General features: G+C 35.3%; 1 protein-coding gene across 12 annotated transcripts in view; it reads right to left on the reverse strand.

The window, feature by feature from the left end:
• Positions 1-1,750: 1,750 nt before the first annotated feature.
• Positions 1,751-17,170, reverse strand: part of POU2F1 (POU class 2 homeobox 1) — a 112,973-nt gene continuing 97,553 nt past the window's right edge. For all 12 annotated transcript variants that reach the window (XM_058184871.1, XM_058184882.1, XM_058184874.1 and 9 more), the window contains 3 exons: positions 16,440-16,785; positions 15,962-16,050; positions 1,751-14,838 (listed from right to left, as the gene is read on the reverse strand). In XM_058184871.1, the coding sequence (XP_058040854.1) occupies positions 14,528-14,838; positions 15,962-16,050; positions 16,440-16,785 (746 nt within the window). In that variant the 3' untranslated portion in view covers positions 1,751-14,527. The remainder of the gene's footprint in view (positions 14,839-15,961; positions 16,051-16,439; positions 16,786-17,170) is intronic.

The following is a 17,170-nucleotide window of genomic DNA, read 5'->3' on the forward strand; positions in this document are numbered from 1 at the left end:
TTTTTTAGAGTTTATAGAATGCATGTAGGCTTCTAGTAATTCTAGAAAAGATGCTGCAGACTGATATTACGCAGCATAATTTTTGAATGATTAAATAAGTAAAATGGAATAGGAACTTTAGGGAACACGAAAGACGAGGTCATTAAACCCCTCAGAACCACAGTGGGCTACCAGCTTTAAAACAGGAATGCTTGCACAGAAGTTACATTATGTCCAATATAGCTCCCAAATAAAGCAAAGTTTTTATTAAAGACAAAAATAACATTACAATAGTAAAATAAAAAATAAAGCTGGGTTACACATCAATAAGAGAAATGAGAGTTTGAGTAAAATTAGGGACAATGAGGACTGGGAGTAAGTCCACTGCAAAAGTTTAAATTCCATGGAGTATCTTCTTTGTGTTTACCTGCCTCATTTCCCCCCTAGGATTTGAGTTGATTGTATTTGTCTCTATATCATGTACAGAAAATACAACAAAACTTTAAAAAGATGCTTGGTAAAAGGGGCAATAAATCCAGAAAAACTTAACTGAAAGTAAGCAAAGAACTCATACTTGAGAATAGTACCCCGTAACCATACTCTGGACTGCTATGTATTCCACTCATTATTAGGTGGAACTGAAATGTCCGGTCGAAGAATTGAGAGTTGGCAGCTTGAATTCTGACCACAGCAGTTTTTATATCTAACTTATCCAATATTAGGTGAGTATTATCAAGTTCAAAAGACTCAGGAGTATGGCAAATTCTAAACTGTGATACTAGACGTATAGAAGACATTTCTTAAGTTCAAAAAGTTTGGAAATACTATGTTAGTATCTCTTGTAAAGGCTAGCCCAGGGGTCTGCAAACTTGACTCTTTTAAGACTTGTGGACTTCAACTCCCAGAGTTCCTCAGCCAGCTTTGCTGGCAGAGGACCTCTGGGAGTTGAAGTCCACAAGTCTTAATAGAGCCAAGTTTGCAGACCCCTGGGCTAGCAGTTGGTGTTTGTTCAATCCACCTCATGCTACACAAATTCTATACCCGACAGTCTAATGTATTTAATAACATTTAAAGAAGCACATGTCACAAATACTTCTCTATAAGGAAATCAAATCATATATGATAATATTTGAAATAATCTTAAAAAGAACTGTCAACTTGATGTCCAGTGTTTAAAAACCTAAAAGGCTTTTAGGTTTAAAAAAGTTAAAAGATAATATTAAAGATTACATTAGCTAATATGATTACACAAATAGAAGCATATCTGAATCAATTAAAAATACACATTTTAAAACTCTCTCTAAACTCTTTTTTTCTGTTATGCACAACTGCATATATGGGTACATAGATACAAAATGTATCTTCATCCTCTTACTTATCAGTAGCTTACTCTGCCTTGACATCCTTTGATAATGGATTAGCTGTTGTTAAAGGCTAGGAAAGACAGGAGTTGTAGTCCAGTGTATTTAGAAGGTATCGGGTTGAAAAAGGCTACTTTGAATAGTGAAAAAAACTGAGTTTTGTATACATTCAGTTCAAAGTGGAAAACCACCGTAAAACATAACCAGTTACCAAATTATCAGGAATACTGTATATGATTTTAGACTATAATACAGACAAGAGAAAAGCCTACCTGTTTTTGCTTTTCACTGAGAAAACAAATGACAATTGGCAGAAAGTAAGGTCAGTTTAAGATAGTGAAAAAACCTAGATGCTGGCATTTCATTTTGTCTCTAGTATATTTTTCTTAAAAATCACAAACACGCACATGGATGTTAAAACACTTGGAAAAATGGTTTAATGAAGTTTACAACAGAAATGAACTGTACAGTTACAGTAAGTCTCATATATATAAAAATTACAGCAGACAAATGCATCTACACAAAACCTACCATTTTTCATCCTGATTCACCTGTAATCTACAGTTTCTCAATGCCCATAGCCGCCTGCAGGCAGCCACCAGGGAAAAAAACAGAAGGTATCTTTAAAGAGACAGCATTCTTTTGATCTCCCTCAGGATACAGGTCTCAGAATGAGCATAAGCAAGAATGAATTTTGTAGGATATGTAAACCACTCTTTTATGTTGACATACATTCCGAATTAAATTATACAAATGATCATGAAAAGAATAATCAATGAAAAAAAACACCACTCTGTTCATCAATGTAAATGAAGCTGTGCAGTCCACAAAGATTACATATTAGGTTTTGCAAGAGAAAGGACAATATAAACATTTTTCTAATCAATGTTTCCATTGCCTTACGGCAATATAACTCTCTTATAATGAACAGGAAAAAGTTATGACATTGGAACCATGCATTACCCTTTAGTAAACAGCTTTACCTGGCTTCTTATCTCACCTTTGGATATGAATGGACAATGCTTTCTGAGTAGGGCAAAGGTTCAATTTCACCCATATAAGCATGCTGTCTCTTTAAAAAAAAGCTCTCTGTTCAGAATGGTAATAAGAGAAAATGCAATCTAAATTGACAATTTGATGGAAATTACAGATTATGTACATTTTTCCTCAATTATGAACACCTAGGCAGTGAAAACTATTGTGTTAATACATACATAGACACACCCAAAACATACAAAAATACTATTATTTCAAACTACTAAGAATAAGACAATCAATTATCTCCATGCTATGACTTTTAAGAGCATTACACAGAAACAAACAAGAATTTAAACACATTTTTAATATCCCAGAAATATACCAAAATATACATCTAAGCTTTGGAATTACTGAGGTTAGACTAATGCAAGTGCTGGGTAATTGTACTTAATACACAAGTCTAAGGTTCTGCAGGAAAGAAATTATCTTTGGTATCTGCATCAGGCTAATATTATTAACATTTGGATTTTGCTTTGGGATAGAGCTTGTATGACCCTAGAACCAAACACCCCTACTCAACTGAGATTTAAAAGATTTGTGTAAAAAGTTCCTTCGTTGGCAACCCCCCCTCCCCCAAAGTTTAAAAAGTCATAGGCATCTACCTAGCAAAAATGTTGAGAAATACAATGCATAGTTGCACAGTGGTGCTGCAAAAATAATGAACAAGTAAGAAAAAGGAAAAAGCGGAAAATAAGAAAAAAAAATCAGATATTTCTCACAATAGGACAGCCTCTTCCAAGCAGTGGCAGGGGGGAAGCTTAGAAGTGCACCCTAGCACGTATTAATCAATTTATCACCCAGCTCACAAAGGGTTAAAAGTACCCATCAGAGCAGCCAATCATGCACCAAGGTCTTCAGCTTCACAACCAATATATAAAGCTCAATCAAATTTCTCCCAAGCTTTTCTCTATGCCCCTCGGATTTGTAATCTTGTAAGAGTACTTTTGCATCCCAAATGGAGTGAGAGAAAAGTTACCTTGCCGACCCAAATCCACATTACCTTAGATCAAGCCATCCGTTGCATCTTGGAGTGGAAGGCAAAAACCACTTTGGGGTTCATCTCTTCCACACCCAGAAAAGATGGCTTCCCGGATTTGATTGGTGCTGAAGATGCCCTTTGTCTTTGGTTTATTTGTTTGTTTTGAGTTTATACAATCATTAGGAAATCTTTGGTTTTGGCTGGAATTTTTGAAAAGAACAAAACAAAACAAAGAAACCGCTCCCCTCAGCATATAGCAGGGCACCGTGACCTGGCAAAGCTTTCCTTTCTAAAGGGGTGGGTAAAAATACATTCAAACTAAAATGGTAGAAAAGAGTATGGATGCAGCTTCTGGTTAGCCCAGAGGGAAGAGGTGGCAAATGAACAAGATTGTCAAATAATAAAAGAACATGTTTTAGAAAAGGAGGGACACACGAAGACAACAGATTAAAAGGTAGAAAGTGGTATGTATGCATACAATTTGGCCCTGGCTTGATCCTGGAAAAACAAGAACCCTGACATCTCGCCAGGAGGTGGCAGAAGGCAGCATACAGATTTCATGCACAGGCTGGGAAAGAGATGGGTATTAAAAGGCTACAAGATGACCCCCGGTAACCAAAACAAATAAAAGATTGCAATTTGCCCTCAGTTTGCAGTAGCTTTTAAGCAGCAACATTCAGAGGCTTTCGGGGATCTGTCCCCAGGTTACAGGTCACGGTTTGCTATAGGCCAGAGTTCAATGCTAATTAAAGGAAGGGTGGCAGACTTGGCATCTCTGTAGGGTTTGGAGAAAGTTAAAGCAAGTTACTCGGTTACGAGTTAGAAATGAGGTATACGACAGCTCCTGTACCTGTGGCGGATAAATATCCGACACCTATTCATACCTAGCCTTAGATACTATTACAGAAAAAGGAAATGGAACACCAACATGGTAGGATCAAGGAGTGAAAATGTCTCATGATGCTCTGAAAGGTTCTTGTACCCGATCTTTTGCCTTGTGGATTTTAGAGAAAAGTGCAAGTCTTCTCCAATGAGTTTTAAATAAGTAGAGTTATCTATGCACTGCCATATCAATATCTACGGTATTTTCTCCTTGCAGTTCAGAGAAACTGAATCGTAAGCGTTAAAATCATAGTAAGAATTATATAGGGCAAACAATGGCTCCCTGCCCCCACAATAATGCCCTTTACAAAACTACTGAAAAAGTAGCTTTGCTCGATGTATATCTTAATTAAATGCAGACGTATACATTCCAACATATATCAAATAACTTATAGTATTCTTATCACCAGCACCACCAGTGCTGAAAACTTTCAGGTATATCAAATAAAGTTAGAAATTATTTGGAAAACTTATTTTAATGAGTTTTACCCACCGAAAAAACATTATTTTTGGTGTGTCAGAAGAAGATTGTGACAATGAACATTGGAGGAAGAGTTCACAACAGACTTTAAGTCAATATTTTGGCTTCAGCAAACAAAGATAAGAAATAAGGCAGAAGAGAATCATTGCAGTTCTCTCCATTAAGAATTTTTCTTTCAAGATCCCACCTACCAACTGTTTCATTTCCTTCCTCTCGTTTTCAATATCTTTTGTTCCAAGTGCTCTTATCTTTGAGAGTATTTTCCTATTTTCTACCTATAAATCTAACTAGTTTAGGAAAATCACACAATATTAATACCACTTTACATAAAGTCAGAACACCAAATCTATTATTAAAGCTTTCAGTGAGGTTATGCATTCTAGCTGATTTACAAAGTAAGAAATGGACAACCCATATATAATTATACAACTGCTTTCTTTATACGAGCGTACGTCAAACTTGATTATTGCAGTTAATCAAGCCACAGCACGTCATGTGAGAATATTGAAAGCTGTTCCGGTGAGTAAAAAAAACAACAGTTATCTCCAAAATTTCCATTATGTAAAGGAAAAGACATCACCCAGTACATCTGAACTGTGCCAAAAGATGATGCATTTTTAAATATTTCAGGTTTTCCTGTTTCCAAATAATAGCTTACGACCTTGGGCTTTATTTTAATCAGTTCTTCATTCCAATAGGTCCTCAATGAAATCAGCCAAATTAAGCTCATTTGTACAGGAAGAAAAACCACTATAAACTATGTCCTCAAAGAAAAAAGCTATCAATATAAACTTCTAAGACCACCTGCTTTTTTAAATCTTAACACACTCCAAAAACATGAAAGTTGGCAAAGGTTACCAGTGCCTTTAAACATAAAAGGCATTGGAAATTCTCCCCTTCAGTCAACCTAAGTCCTTCATTCTCAAATAATATGCCAGCCCACAAATAAACATACACACTAACATTATTTTAAAGAATATGTTAGAATAAGGATGGAATAGACAAATTTAAAGAATTCAGTCTTCAAACCAAAATATGCATTATTTGCAAAAAATGACTCAGCCTCTCAGCAAAATTAAAACAAGAATAATGATCTATTCAGTAAGAAATCCTTTCTCCCAAGGACTATCTTACAAGATCATCTTTCCCCCCAAGTACACTATGTTTAAGTGTTCAGAGAAGATTAGTGTTTAGTTTGGTTTATCTTCTGCAATTTTTGGTCTAGACAAGGTTAACATTGTTACTTTAAAATCACTTTAAAAGTATTTATTATTAAACACTACAATCAATGAGTGGGAAAAAGCAACCACTTTACCATAACTTTCTGATTTAATTTAGATGGAAATCTTTCATTCCCACCCCCAGGTTAAACATCTTGGCTTAAGAGTAACCCTAGTGCAACTACACAGGTTGAAATGGGTTGCTAATTTTCTATGTGTACAAATAACACAACATAGCAACTCAAATTGGTAACCTGCATGCTGTCATTTGAAATATTGAATATTATTGATAAAATCAAAGAATCCCAGATTTAGGAGTAAGTGTCTGCTTCCTCTGGCGAGATAAAATTAAAAAAAGAGAGTTGTAAGTTGTAAGCAACGTTTGACTTCTAGTAGGAGCGTACTTGCTATTCAAGTGTAAAACTTTGTTAAAACTTCCAATTTTGAGTCAGTCACTGGCTGGTTTGAATATTTTCCAAGTATTCAACCCTGGAACAGAGCTATTTGAACTCAAAGCCCTGTTTCAATTCTGAAGAATTTCCAAAACATATGGGCAACAGTTTTGTACTCAGAACAGCATCATGAAATCTCACACTTGAAACAGTTTGAAATGTTTTTTACACCCCTACCTTCTAGCATAGTCAACATACTTTGCTTCTTCCCATGCCATCCCTGTAAAACACAGAATTCCAAATACATATACACTGGGTTTCCAGAAGCGTAACTAAACTCTACCACTACAGTTACCTCCACTATTTATAAAGATGCTCTCTCCTGATTTTTCAGTCTGCTAACAATACTAACAAAGCTATGCTGAGGTATCTTTTTAAAGGTGCCAGAAAACCAGCTGCTACCAAAGGCATTGTTTCTACAATTCTGTAACATTGCCTGCTTTAAAAACAAAGAGATGAGAAGGGACAGAGTGATCTTCCAAATTATTTCAGTCAAGATGTCTCCATTTTACTCTCCTGGTGAGAAAATATATAGCAAAGATACTAACTTTCAGTTCAACAACACAGGTTTGAACAGAAGTCAGAATGTGCCAGGAGATGTCTACAAACACAGCAACATTAAACATCGTAAATAGTTTTCCTTCTCAATAATAAAGCTACATTAGTTCCAGTGTGAATCAAAGATCATCGTAATTTGCCTTCAAAGCAAATCTCTGTGCATGCAGTAGAAATGCAGGTTGTGTTCCCAGAGCAAAGGTAAACGTTCGCTGCATATTTACGCTATAGTTTCCTAAAATGGGATATAGTATTTCATAGAGGAAAAATCTAAATGTGTGAAATAGCTTCATATTCTTAAATAAGGGAATAAAAGTCTGGCGTGTGCTATTGATAATTAACCAGAATTTAAAAAATGAGCTTCCTATTTATAAATTTTATTTGGACAGGAAGGATTAATCAAAGATTAATCAAAGATTGATTTCATTTCAGATTTTCATTAACAGTTGATTTAGATGTCTTTCTATATCATGAAAATAGAAATTTGTTTAGTATTGCATGGTGCATATTTAAAATAGTAGAATATTTCTAGTATAAATATGGAATAGAATGAAAAAATCATTTTCCATTTAGACCCAAAATGACTTCAGGAATTTGAAAGCAATAGCAAAAAATAAGTGGACAATTAAAAAAACACTACTTAAAATGTTAAAAACCAATAATAATCCATAATAAAATAAGAATAATTCAGGACAATGAATTGGCACTAATTACAGTTGTGTTTCTTCTCTTCTTGCTATTAACAAAGGAAATCAAATCCAACTGAAATACTCAGGGATATGATTTAACTTTTCTCACCTAATCATCTGAAATGCGGACAAGTTAAATTTGGCCCCAATGCTGCACAGAACAAGAATTAGGCAGTTGAATTTTTAAAATAAGATATTGCTTTAAGAATACTAGAATGTAAGTGTTGCATAATTGGCCAATGAATCCTAAGGTCATAGACAATTCTTATCAACAGATTTTTCTTCTGGTAGTGTTTATGCTATGATCACTTTTTCCTATATACATTTATGAAGTTTTAAATCCTTGTAGGATTTATATGTTAGAAAGTACAGATAGGGATACACAGATTAAGTATAAATATTTCAAACCTTTGAGATAAAATGGGGGAGTCAGGTCAAGGAAATTCTTACATGGCCTTTTTTTGGTCCATCAATAGTATGAGAATCATATTGAGAATTGGAATTTAATGCTAACATTATTATTTTAAGCAAATGCAACTGAAAAAAATGTGCTAGCATGGTTTATTATTCATTTTATGTAACAAAATAGAAAGTCACATATTTACTTTTGCACCAATATAATTGGGTAACTCCAAAAGCAAGATGGCCAGATCAAATCCCTTCAGTTTGCCAAATGATTACTAGGTCAGAAATGGATTTTACGTATTTATTATGCAAAGTCTCTCAAGTGTTTGAAATTACAAGGGGAATTGCATTATTTTCATGTGAAACCACTGCTAAATTAATTTTTTTTTGGGGGGGGGGTTCCTAAAGCAAGACCTCAACAATATTTTTCAGAGCTCACCATTTGCAAGCTTCATTTTGTATGGAAAAAATGGTTCTAGAAATATATGCTTTGCTTATTACTTTGTTCCCTGTAACATTTCATTTGACTCAAATCCCATATTTTAGTGGTCCTGTTCCACTCCCCTTGACCCCCAAATGCCAAACAGAGCCTGTCCACTGCTGGCTGCACACCCACATTTTCTCACTGGCAAAACTTTCCAGTCTATAATTTTGGCTTGGAATGAAAAATTAGAGCATATTGGCAATATGTTTTTCTCTCAAATATATGTTTAATTATACCTTGCTGTCAGAATTAAACATAAAAAAATATTGCCAATCAAAGTGATTGTGAATTAAATACAGGCTATATCTTTTAACAAAGAACCAGTTTACATAGTTCTAGATTCTTGTTTGTTGTAAAATATCAATCAGGACAGACACAAAAAATAAAGAGCCCAGATAAAAATGATTATCTGAATAAACTTTCCACACATCATATAGAAGTGAAAAGAAAAGTTAAGGAGAATAAGGCAACGATGGATTTTAAGCCTGGTTTCTAGCATTGGAAATTCTGCAATTCCTCTGCTCTTCCTTATATCTTCAAATACCATCTTATACCATCTTTGGCTGCATTATCTAGTTATATAGATAAAATTTATATTTATTGTAATGCAATTTAATGCATTCTATCAAGTCAGGGCACAACATTATTTCCTCTGGCAACTGAAAGTGAAAAAGTGGATCCAACCTTTGGGATTGCATTGTTTCTCAACAGCAGAGAAAAACTGCTGTATTCCCTCACTGGCCACCTGAATTTACTTTAATTCACTATATTAAAATTCTCAAAAGATTCTTTGTATCCTCCACAAAGTATGCCTACATCCTTGGGCCAACATGTAATGTTTCTAAGGGTTTGGGTCTGATCTCTTGTTGATAGAAATAAGATGTAACCTGGGATTGCATTTTCCTCTAAAGGAATTATTCCTATCCATCTTGCCTTTTTATATTGCCACATCATGTTACTAAAGTTAACCTGAATGTGACCCACTCTCTTAATGGTTATTTAGATACTGGGAGTATTAATTGATCATTTTATTATTTCCAATTTCTGGAAATAAATAAAACCACTGCACATATAAACCTGTATATGGAATAGATACAGAAATAGCAAAAAGATCCTGTACTTTTAGAGAGAGTTCAGCCATCCCAGTGCTATCGCATCTGAGATATATGATCCGTATTTCATATAGAGTCAGTCTACAGATCCTAGGTATCAGTATTCAAGAAAAATCTCTAGGTCTCGAAAACAAACTGAACAGTAATAGGCTCTCATTCTCTGTTCAACAAAGGGGCCTGTTGGCTTGATTTCTGGTGCTTTGAAGCATTAAGCTACAAATGGCTAGAGAATCAATATTATATATTGCCAGACGTTTACATAAAACCAATGAAATATGAACTAGTAATAACTTAGCTAAAATGACATTTTGGAGATCTAGCTCTTCAATTTGAACAATGTAATTCAGGTGGCCTTGAAGACATTCTTGAACCAACAGGATATCTGGACAGGCTATTGGCATGGCTGTAATAGTTGTGTCTCAATAAAGTAGCTATAGATAGATAGATAGATTTATACATTTCCAAAGGAAAGGGAAAAAAAGGGAAAAAGTGTACATTTAATAGTCTTACATAAAGTTCAAGCCCTAAACAAAAAGAAACCATAATACGTCAGAAAAGCATGAATATTATGCTCTTCAAAAGTAAACTGTTAAAAAATATTCATATGATGCTTGTTGCATATATGAACACTGTACATGAAATCCATAATGTATAAACTGGTAGCACATGATCAAAATGAAAAAGGGAAAGTCAATTTTGAAATTCTAAACTTCATCAGTTTAATGTTTTCAACACCTGTTGTCCGTTTGTTACTTTATAAGGTGGAAGAACAACGTTCTTACTGCAGAAAGTATTTACAATGACCTTAAATACTCACAAGTTAGATCAACCTCAGACTGTACCTTAAAATATTTGTCAAGAGATTTGTTTTCTCAAGATGTCATTCTTTTTACACCTTTAACATTCTGGCATTTTAGCTTCATTAAGTGTAATCAAAAGTTTTCTCCTGATTTGAAAGGAACATAGATTGTTCAATTTTCAGAAATTATCTGCAGTTGCAAAGACTGAAGAAATTAGCTGTTCCACAATGAATCACCAATAAATTTTTATGGCAATCATCTCTAATCTGAAATTCGCCAGATGCACTGGGCTGAAATTCCCATCATCCCCAGCCAGCGTTATTTCTCTATTGAGGCAAAGGGAAAGGTGATCCAGTTCTGTGAAGGATACCAGATAAAAGAAGATTGATGTAAAATAAGGTAATAAAGTCCCAGAATAATATTGCAAATTTTGGTTTATAAAATTGTGACTCACTGAATGTGATAAATAGGACAACAAAATAACTTAGCTATGAAATGGGAACAGTATCACTTGCAATGTATTTTAGAACACTGAGAGATTGGAACAAAATTAACTCAAGTAATTAACTCAAGTGATAGAATTAATAAATGATCATCTCTAGTTATTAGAGGATACGTATACAGTGCACATATTTGTGAGTGTATAAACTGCATTTGTGGTGACTATCAGAAAGTTGTTGCAACTACTAGAATATGTATGTATTTTCTGGCCCTCCAGATTGTTTATTCCTACAGATTCTCCAATTGTACACATCTGATATTCTGCTGAAGTTTTAAATCAATTGTAACTATTACAATATTATGGAAGCTGATTATTTTAGATTGTGCAAAAATGTTTATATGTTAATTTATGGAGCATGCATATTACTGAGTAGAACTAAGTAGGTGGCAAAATAATAGTGATAACCATTAAAACTCCAGTATTTTTGTATTATTGGAAATTTTTAACAATCTCCTGATAACTCATCAAATACATAACTGAACCACTTAAATCAAACATAAAACTTACAATTCAACCAAACAATTGCTGGTTTGTCTGTTTCTGAATTTCCAGTTTCTCTGATATGAGAGTTATAACTCCTTTTAAGAGTGTGGCTAGTTGTACGACACAGGGAAGAGTGTAAAGTTCTGAAAAATGTTTATAAATAAGTTGATACAATGCATGTTGGATTCATGCATCATATGAGCAAATTAAAATAATTATAAATGTTTTATAGCAATCATCTGAGCTAATTAGAATTCTGAGTATCTTTATATCATAACTTCACACCTAACAAAAAACAGTGAACCTAATCAACTACAGGCAGACACAAATTAATTTCCCTGAATTTCTTTGAAATGTTTATGATTATAAAATGGATATTTTTTTGTTTTTTGGTTCATAAATCCATAGGACCTTTTCCTTGAAGCCTACGGGTGAGCAAACACAATCAAAAGTCACCATTACTTTCTTTGCTTTTATAATTATGTGTGTGTTTGTGCATGTATAAAAAAGCAAAATCTTTTTTCAATGGACAAAATGAACATTTACTGGACTGGTATTTCCTTTGGTAGAAATTAGTCAATATAATGGCCTATAGGCCAGCATCTTGAATATTCTCCTTCCTTCTTACTTACTTTGACTGCAGCATCTTTTGCTATAAGTCAATTACATTTTTGACCCAAAATATTATAATTGTATTCAGAGACTAGAATTATGGAGATCGCATATCCCAGGATTTAGACTGATCCAAACTACTAAGGAGAACGCAGAATCAGCTAAATTAGTAAGCATTTGCCATTGTCATTCTATTTACCCATCCCAAGCCATGGAGATTAGAAAATAATCAAGTTAAGACTTTGCCCTAAGGATATACAAAAAGATCAACCTCTCCCCACCAAAAGATTAAAACAAGCAGCAATTTTTACATAAAATAATAAACAAATGAAAAGAAATTGTCAGTAGCATCTATCACCTCTCTGCATCTGAACTGCACTTATACAAACTAGTCCATTAGTACAGCAGCTTGCTAGAAATTGACTTTGGTTCAAGCTTAGTTTTAAAAAAATAAAACATTAAAAAAAATAAACACACATTAAAGACGGTGGACGGACATTTGCTCATTTCCCTGCTTAACAGTTCACAAGGTTTTTTTTTCAGTTTTAGGAAATAATTTCTTATATTTAAATAGCTTGTGAATCAGGAAGTTGAAAATTCAGAGATGAACAGAGAGCAGGCAGCATGATAGCAGGTGGAGAGGAGACAGATTTCCGCCAGTTGCTAGTTAATACAGGTTTGCAAACTGGAGTCACCAACCAGAGATGGCACTATAAATGAACTCTCTTTCTATCATTAGCTGATGAGAGACAGTATTTTTTTGTGGGGGGCAAGTAATGGATTGCAGCCATGTGATCTTAGGAACTTCCTTATCCCTCTTCCCCATATTCCAAATATTAATAGAAAGGAACATTGAACAGTTCTGATATTTTCCAATTTGTCTCAAAGAGATAGGAATGTGCCAGCTATGCGGTAGCGATCCAGCTTCTTTTAATCTGAGAAAATGTGAGTTCAGGCAATATAACATTTATTCTGTCTCCTTTCCTCCATCTCTCTCTCTCTCTCATCCATTGTCAACAGTTGTTTGCACATACTACTTGATGCTTGAGAACAGTTTTATACTCTTTAGTAGAGATGTTTACTGCCATGAATGATTTAGCAGCAAAAACCAGAAACAGCACGAAACATTGCAAAATACATGCAACATGCCAGTGCTCATCGTATTCCACAGCAAGTTGGCCTTTTTTCCAATCATCCCTTACCACTATTTCCCACAGCAGCAAGCAATGGTAAAAACACTACAGATTGTTTACAATGGAACAAGATTACAAGGCTGCTTGTTATGGCTGTGTTGGCGTCAATGGTACTTCCTGTTCATGTGACCCAGTTTACTTCTGGAACAGAAATGTTTTAAATTCAAAATAATTTTAATACAATCATAAAAGCAAGAGACTCCAGGAAAAAAAATTCTAAAAATGAGCCAATGCAGTTTAAAAAAAAAAAAATCCTATGCCAAACAGTTGATAGGAAGATTTAGTGGATGTATATGAGTTATCAGCAATATAGGCAGTCTCCTGAGAAAGTAAATAGAAGTATTTCCAAAATTGTAAAGTGGCAATTTCCATCCAATTAGGAAATAAGAGAATCATCACCACAATAGTTGAAACAGACTTTGCAGGCCAAATCCTTTCCCCCTTGGATCAACAAGAGCCAAATACGTGCAAATGAGGGCTAGATTTGGCCAAAGATGATGAACAAACTGCTGTCTAAACAAAACTCCCACCTTACATGTGTGGACTATCTTTGCACATGACCCTCAGTATGTTTATTTTAACTGCCAGCACTTCTGAGAGAATCTCATAAAACACTCCACCAAGGAAATTATAAAGAATAGTTGTGATTCACATGCTTCCCTCTCTTCTCCCTTCCCTCTGAGTGGCATGGGAGCTAACTAAAACTGTTCCAGGAGCAAAGAGAAATGTGTCCAAACTTTCTTTTTCTCTTTATATAAAAAATAATAATAATCATAAAGAGATACACAAGTAATACAGGCCTGCCTAAACTGTACCAGTTAAGAAAGGAACCCCCAACACGATTGATAAGATTATAAACATCTTGTATGACATTATGGCCTGTACAACAGACCAATAAAAGATAATTAAAAAAGATATTCAGATCAAAAAGAAAAGAAAAAAGAAAACCCATTCCTATGTTTGAGTTGATAACCCACCTTAACTTGTCACTGAGACTGCTGGAAATGATAAGTAGTCCTTTTTTTTTTTTTTACATTTTTGGTTAGAAAGTTCTCCAATCAATGAAGCAATCCTGAAAAGACAGTGTTTCTTATAAAATTAGGCAATTGTTTGTCCCAGTTTTAAATCCTTCTTTTTCTTGCTCTTTTTTTCCTGTTTCTAATATTTTTTTTCCTTCTCTCCCTTGTCCCCAGTAAGACGGCATGAGGAAGCCAAACATAATTTGCAGTTCAGAAGCCCAGCTGCCAGCCAATCTCACTGCAGCATGAAACAGGCTAGGGTTAGCACAGCTGAGCCCAACTCACTGTGCCTTGGAGGCCGTAGTGGTGGTGGAAGCAGCCCCACTGGCTGAAGCCACTGTGAAGAGTGAGTTCTGGATAGATTCTGCTGAGGTGGAGGTGGCATGAAGGCTGGCAACTGGTCCAGAGGCCCCTGCGGAAGCTGCAGCAGCAGAGACCAAACTAACTGGGTTGCTGGTGAGCAGTGAAAGATTCTGAGGGTTCAAGAACAGTGGGGCAGTTACGATGTTGGGTGTACCTCCAGCATTGGCAAATACCAAGTTCCCAGTTGCATCCAGCGATGTTATTGGAAGAGAGCCACCAGATGCAAGAGCTAAAAAGAGGAATAATAAATATCAGCATTAATGGAGCCACCTCCCCAAAATACAACAGGCAAACAAACGAAAAAAGAGAAAAGAAAAGAGCTTCCTTTTAAAGATCTCTTTAATGATTTGCATTGCAAATTCATTTTCCATTTAAGAAAATTTACAATTTTTGCCTAATAGGAAATGCAGATTTGAAAAATGAAGGTTCGTTAGATTCATTATGAAAGATCATGAAAATCACAAAACTGTATTTCTAAAAACTTGGGATGACTTCCAAAATTGAGGCAAAGAATCCTTAGACTCTAATCAAGTAGCTGGGAGATAAGAAACCCTTTTTGATAACTTGCCACAGTGTGGGTATTTTGCCTTGCCAATTCTGCCTAATTGACCACATAATGAGATTTGAATTGCCTATCAAATAAGGGGTTGAATCATCTTTAATCACTGAGCTCATATCCTCAGAAATCTTTGGTCTATAGCTTCAGAAATCAAATAGACTTATATATGCTTCTAAATATGTACCAAATTCAAATGGAAGGGGGATTTTAAGTGACTGTTCATTTCACAAATGAGAGCCAGTTTGGTGTAGCAGTTAAGGTGGTGGTGTAGAAACTACAAGAATGTGATTCCAGGCATCTCTTAGGCATGAAAACTGATTGGGTGACCTTGGACCAATCACTCACACCCAGCCCAACCTACTGACAAGACTGTTGTAAGGAAATTAAGAGGCAGGACAATTAGGTATCTTTGCCACCTTTAGATTAAAAAGTAACACTTTCCCAATATTTCCAACATTTGGGGGAAATTTTGTATGTAAGTGTTTTGGTTTTACCACTGATCCTAACAAGCTCTCTGAGTTCAAAGCAAGTTACAAGGTAGTTAGGATGTCAAAGATTTGTTATATGTGAACATGTATATCAGAGGCTTGCTTGTTGCCTTTCATCCTAAAATGGACTGAAATAGACATTTTTATTCATGTATGTTTCTTTCGAAATAAATCCCTGTTAAATTATTTCAACTAGGCCTTTACATTTTAATTATACATAATATCTACAGCTTTCAAAACAGAAACAGAAAAAAAGAGTATAGAAACTTAACAGGGACAGAAAGTATAGTGTAGTAGTAACGAACCTTGAATAGTTGCCAATGTACTGTTGCTCATCAGAGCTGGGCTGAGAGCACCACCTAGCGTCCCAGGATTGAGACTAAGTAAGGCACCTCTGCAAATCCAAATGCAAAGCAAAACAACCAAACAAGCAAAAAAACAGGTGAGTTGTTAATTTAAAGGCAAAATGTATCTTTTTCTAGAACTTTTAACTAGTAAGAATTGAAATAGATCTATTAACTAAACTGTTTAATTTTGATTATACAATAACACTGTAAATATTTGAGGAAGAAAATGATAGAAATATGTACAAGGATCCAGTAAATATTTTTAAACTAGGAAAAGTGTCAAAAGTTATACTGTTATACTTTCATTAACACAGAATTAACAAGATACATAGATTTCTAATCACCATATATTCTAGATAAAGGTACTGAAATGTGATGACCGCTAGGTTCTCTCACTTAACTTGATAATTTAAAAACAAGTTTTAAAGATACTCACCCAGCTGCAAATTGGGAAGATGCCATCAAGCCTGGATTCAATCCTGCTGCAGCTGCCATAGCAGCCAGACTTGCATTTGCAGGCAACTGTGCAGCTCCTTGTAGTGCAGCTGCTGCTGCAGTTTGCAAACCAGAAGCAGTTACCATCACCTGGCTGGTCCCAAGTGCCGAGGTCAGGGGGGTGGACGTTGTCTGTGTTGTGGTTGTCTCACTGGCACTGGATGCTTCAGATGTGGAAGCAGAGGCAGAAGGAGAAGGACTTAGGGAGGGTGATGTTACTGCCGAGGAAGCTGGAGGTGCAGTAGAAATTACAGTTGCGGTATTGTTGGGTATGGTTTCTGTGGTGCCTAAAATGATACAATATTTGAAGTACCTGGATGAGACATTGCTAAATGGAGCCAATGTTACTCTAATGCAGTGCTTCTCATATAGTGGGGCGCGCCCCCCAGGGGGCGCGCGAGGCTCCGTAAAGGGGGGCGCATTTGACCTCGGTTTTTTTAATAATGATACTATTTACAGTCGTGCGGGGGGCGCGAAAAATGTTTTCTTCTTCCTAGGGGGGCATGACAGAAAATAATTGAGAAGCACTGCTCTAATGGAACAAAAGGGAAGGAATTTGAATTTAAATAGTGGCTAACTCAGGGCAGATACAAGTATCCCTGCTTAACAACTGTCCTGTTTAGTGATGTTGAAGGTTATCACAGTGCTAAAAAAACCTTCACAGATAGAATA

This window comes from Ahaetulla prasina, chromosome 5 (genome assembly GCF_028640845.1).
Source record: "Ahaetulla prasina isolate Xishuangbanna chromosome 5, ASM2864084v1, whole genome shotgun sequence".
Lineage (NCBI taxonomy): Eukaryota > Metazoa > Chordata > Lepidosauria > Squamata > Colubridae > Ahaetulla > Ahaetulla prasina.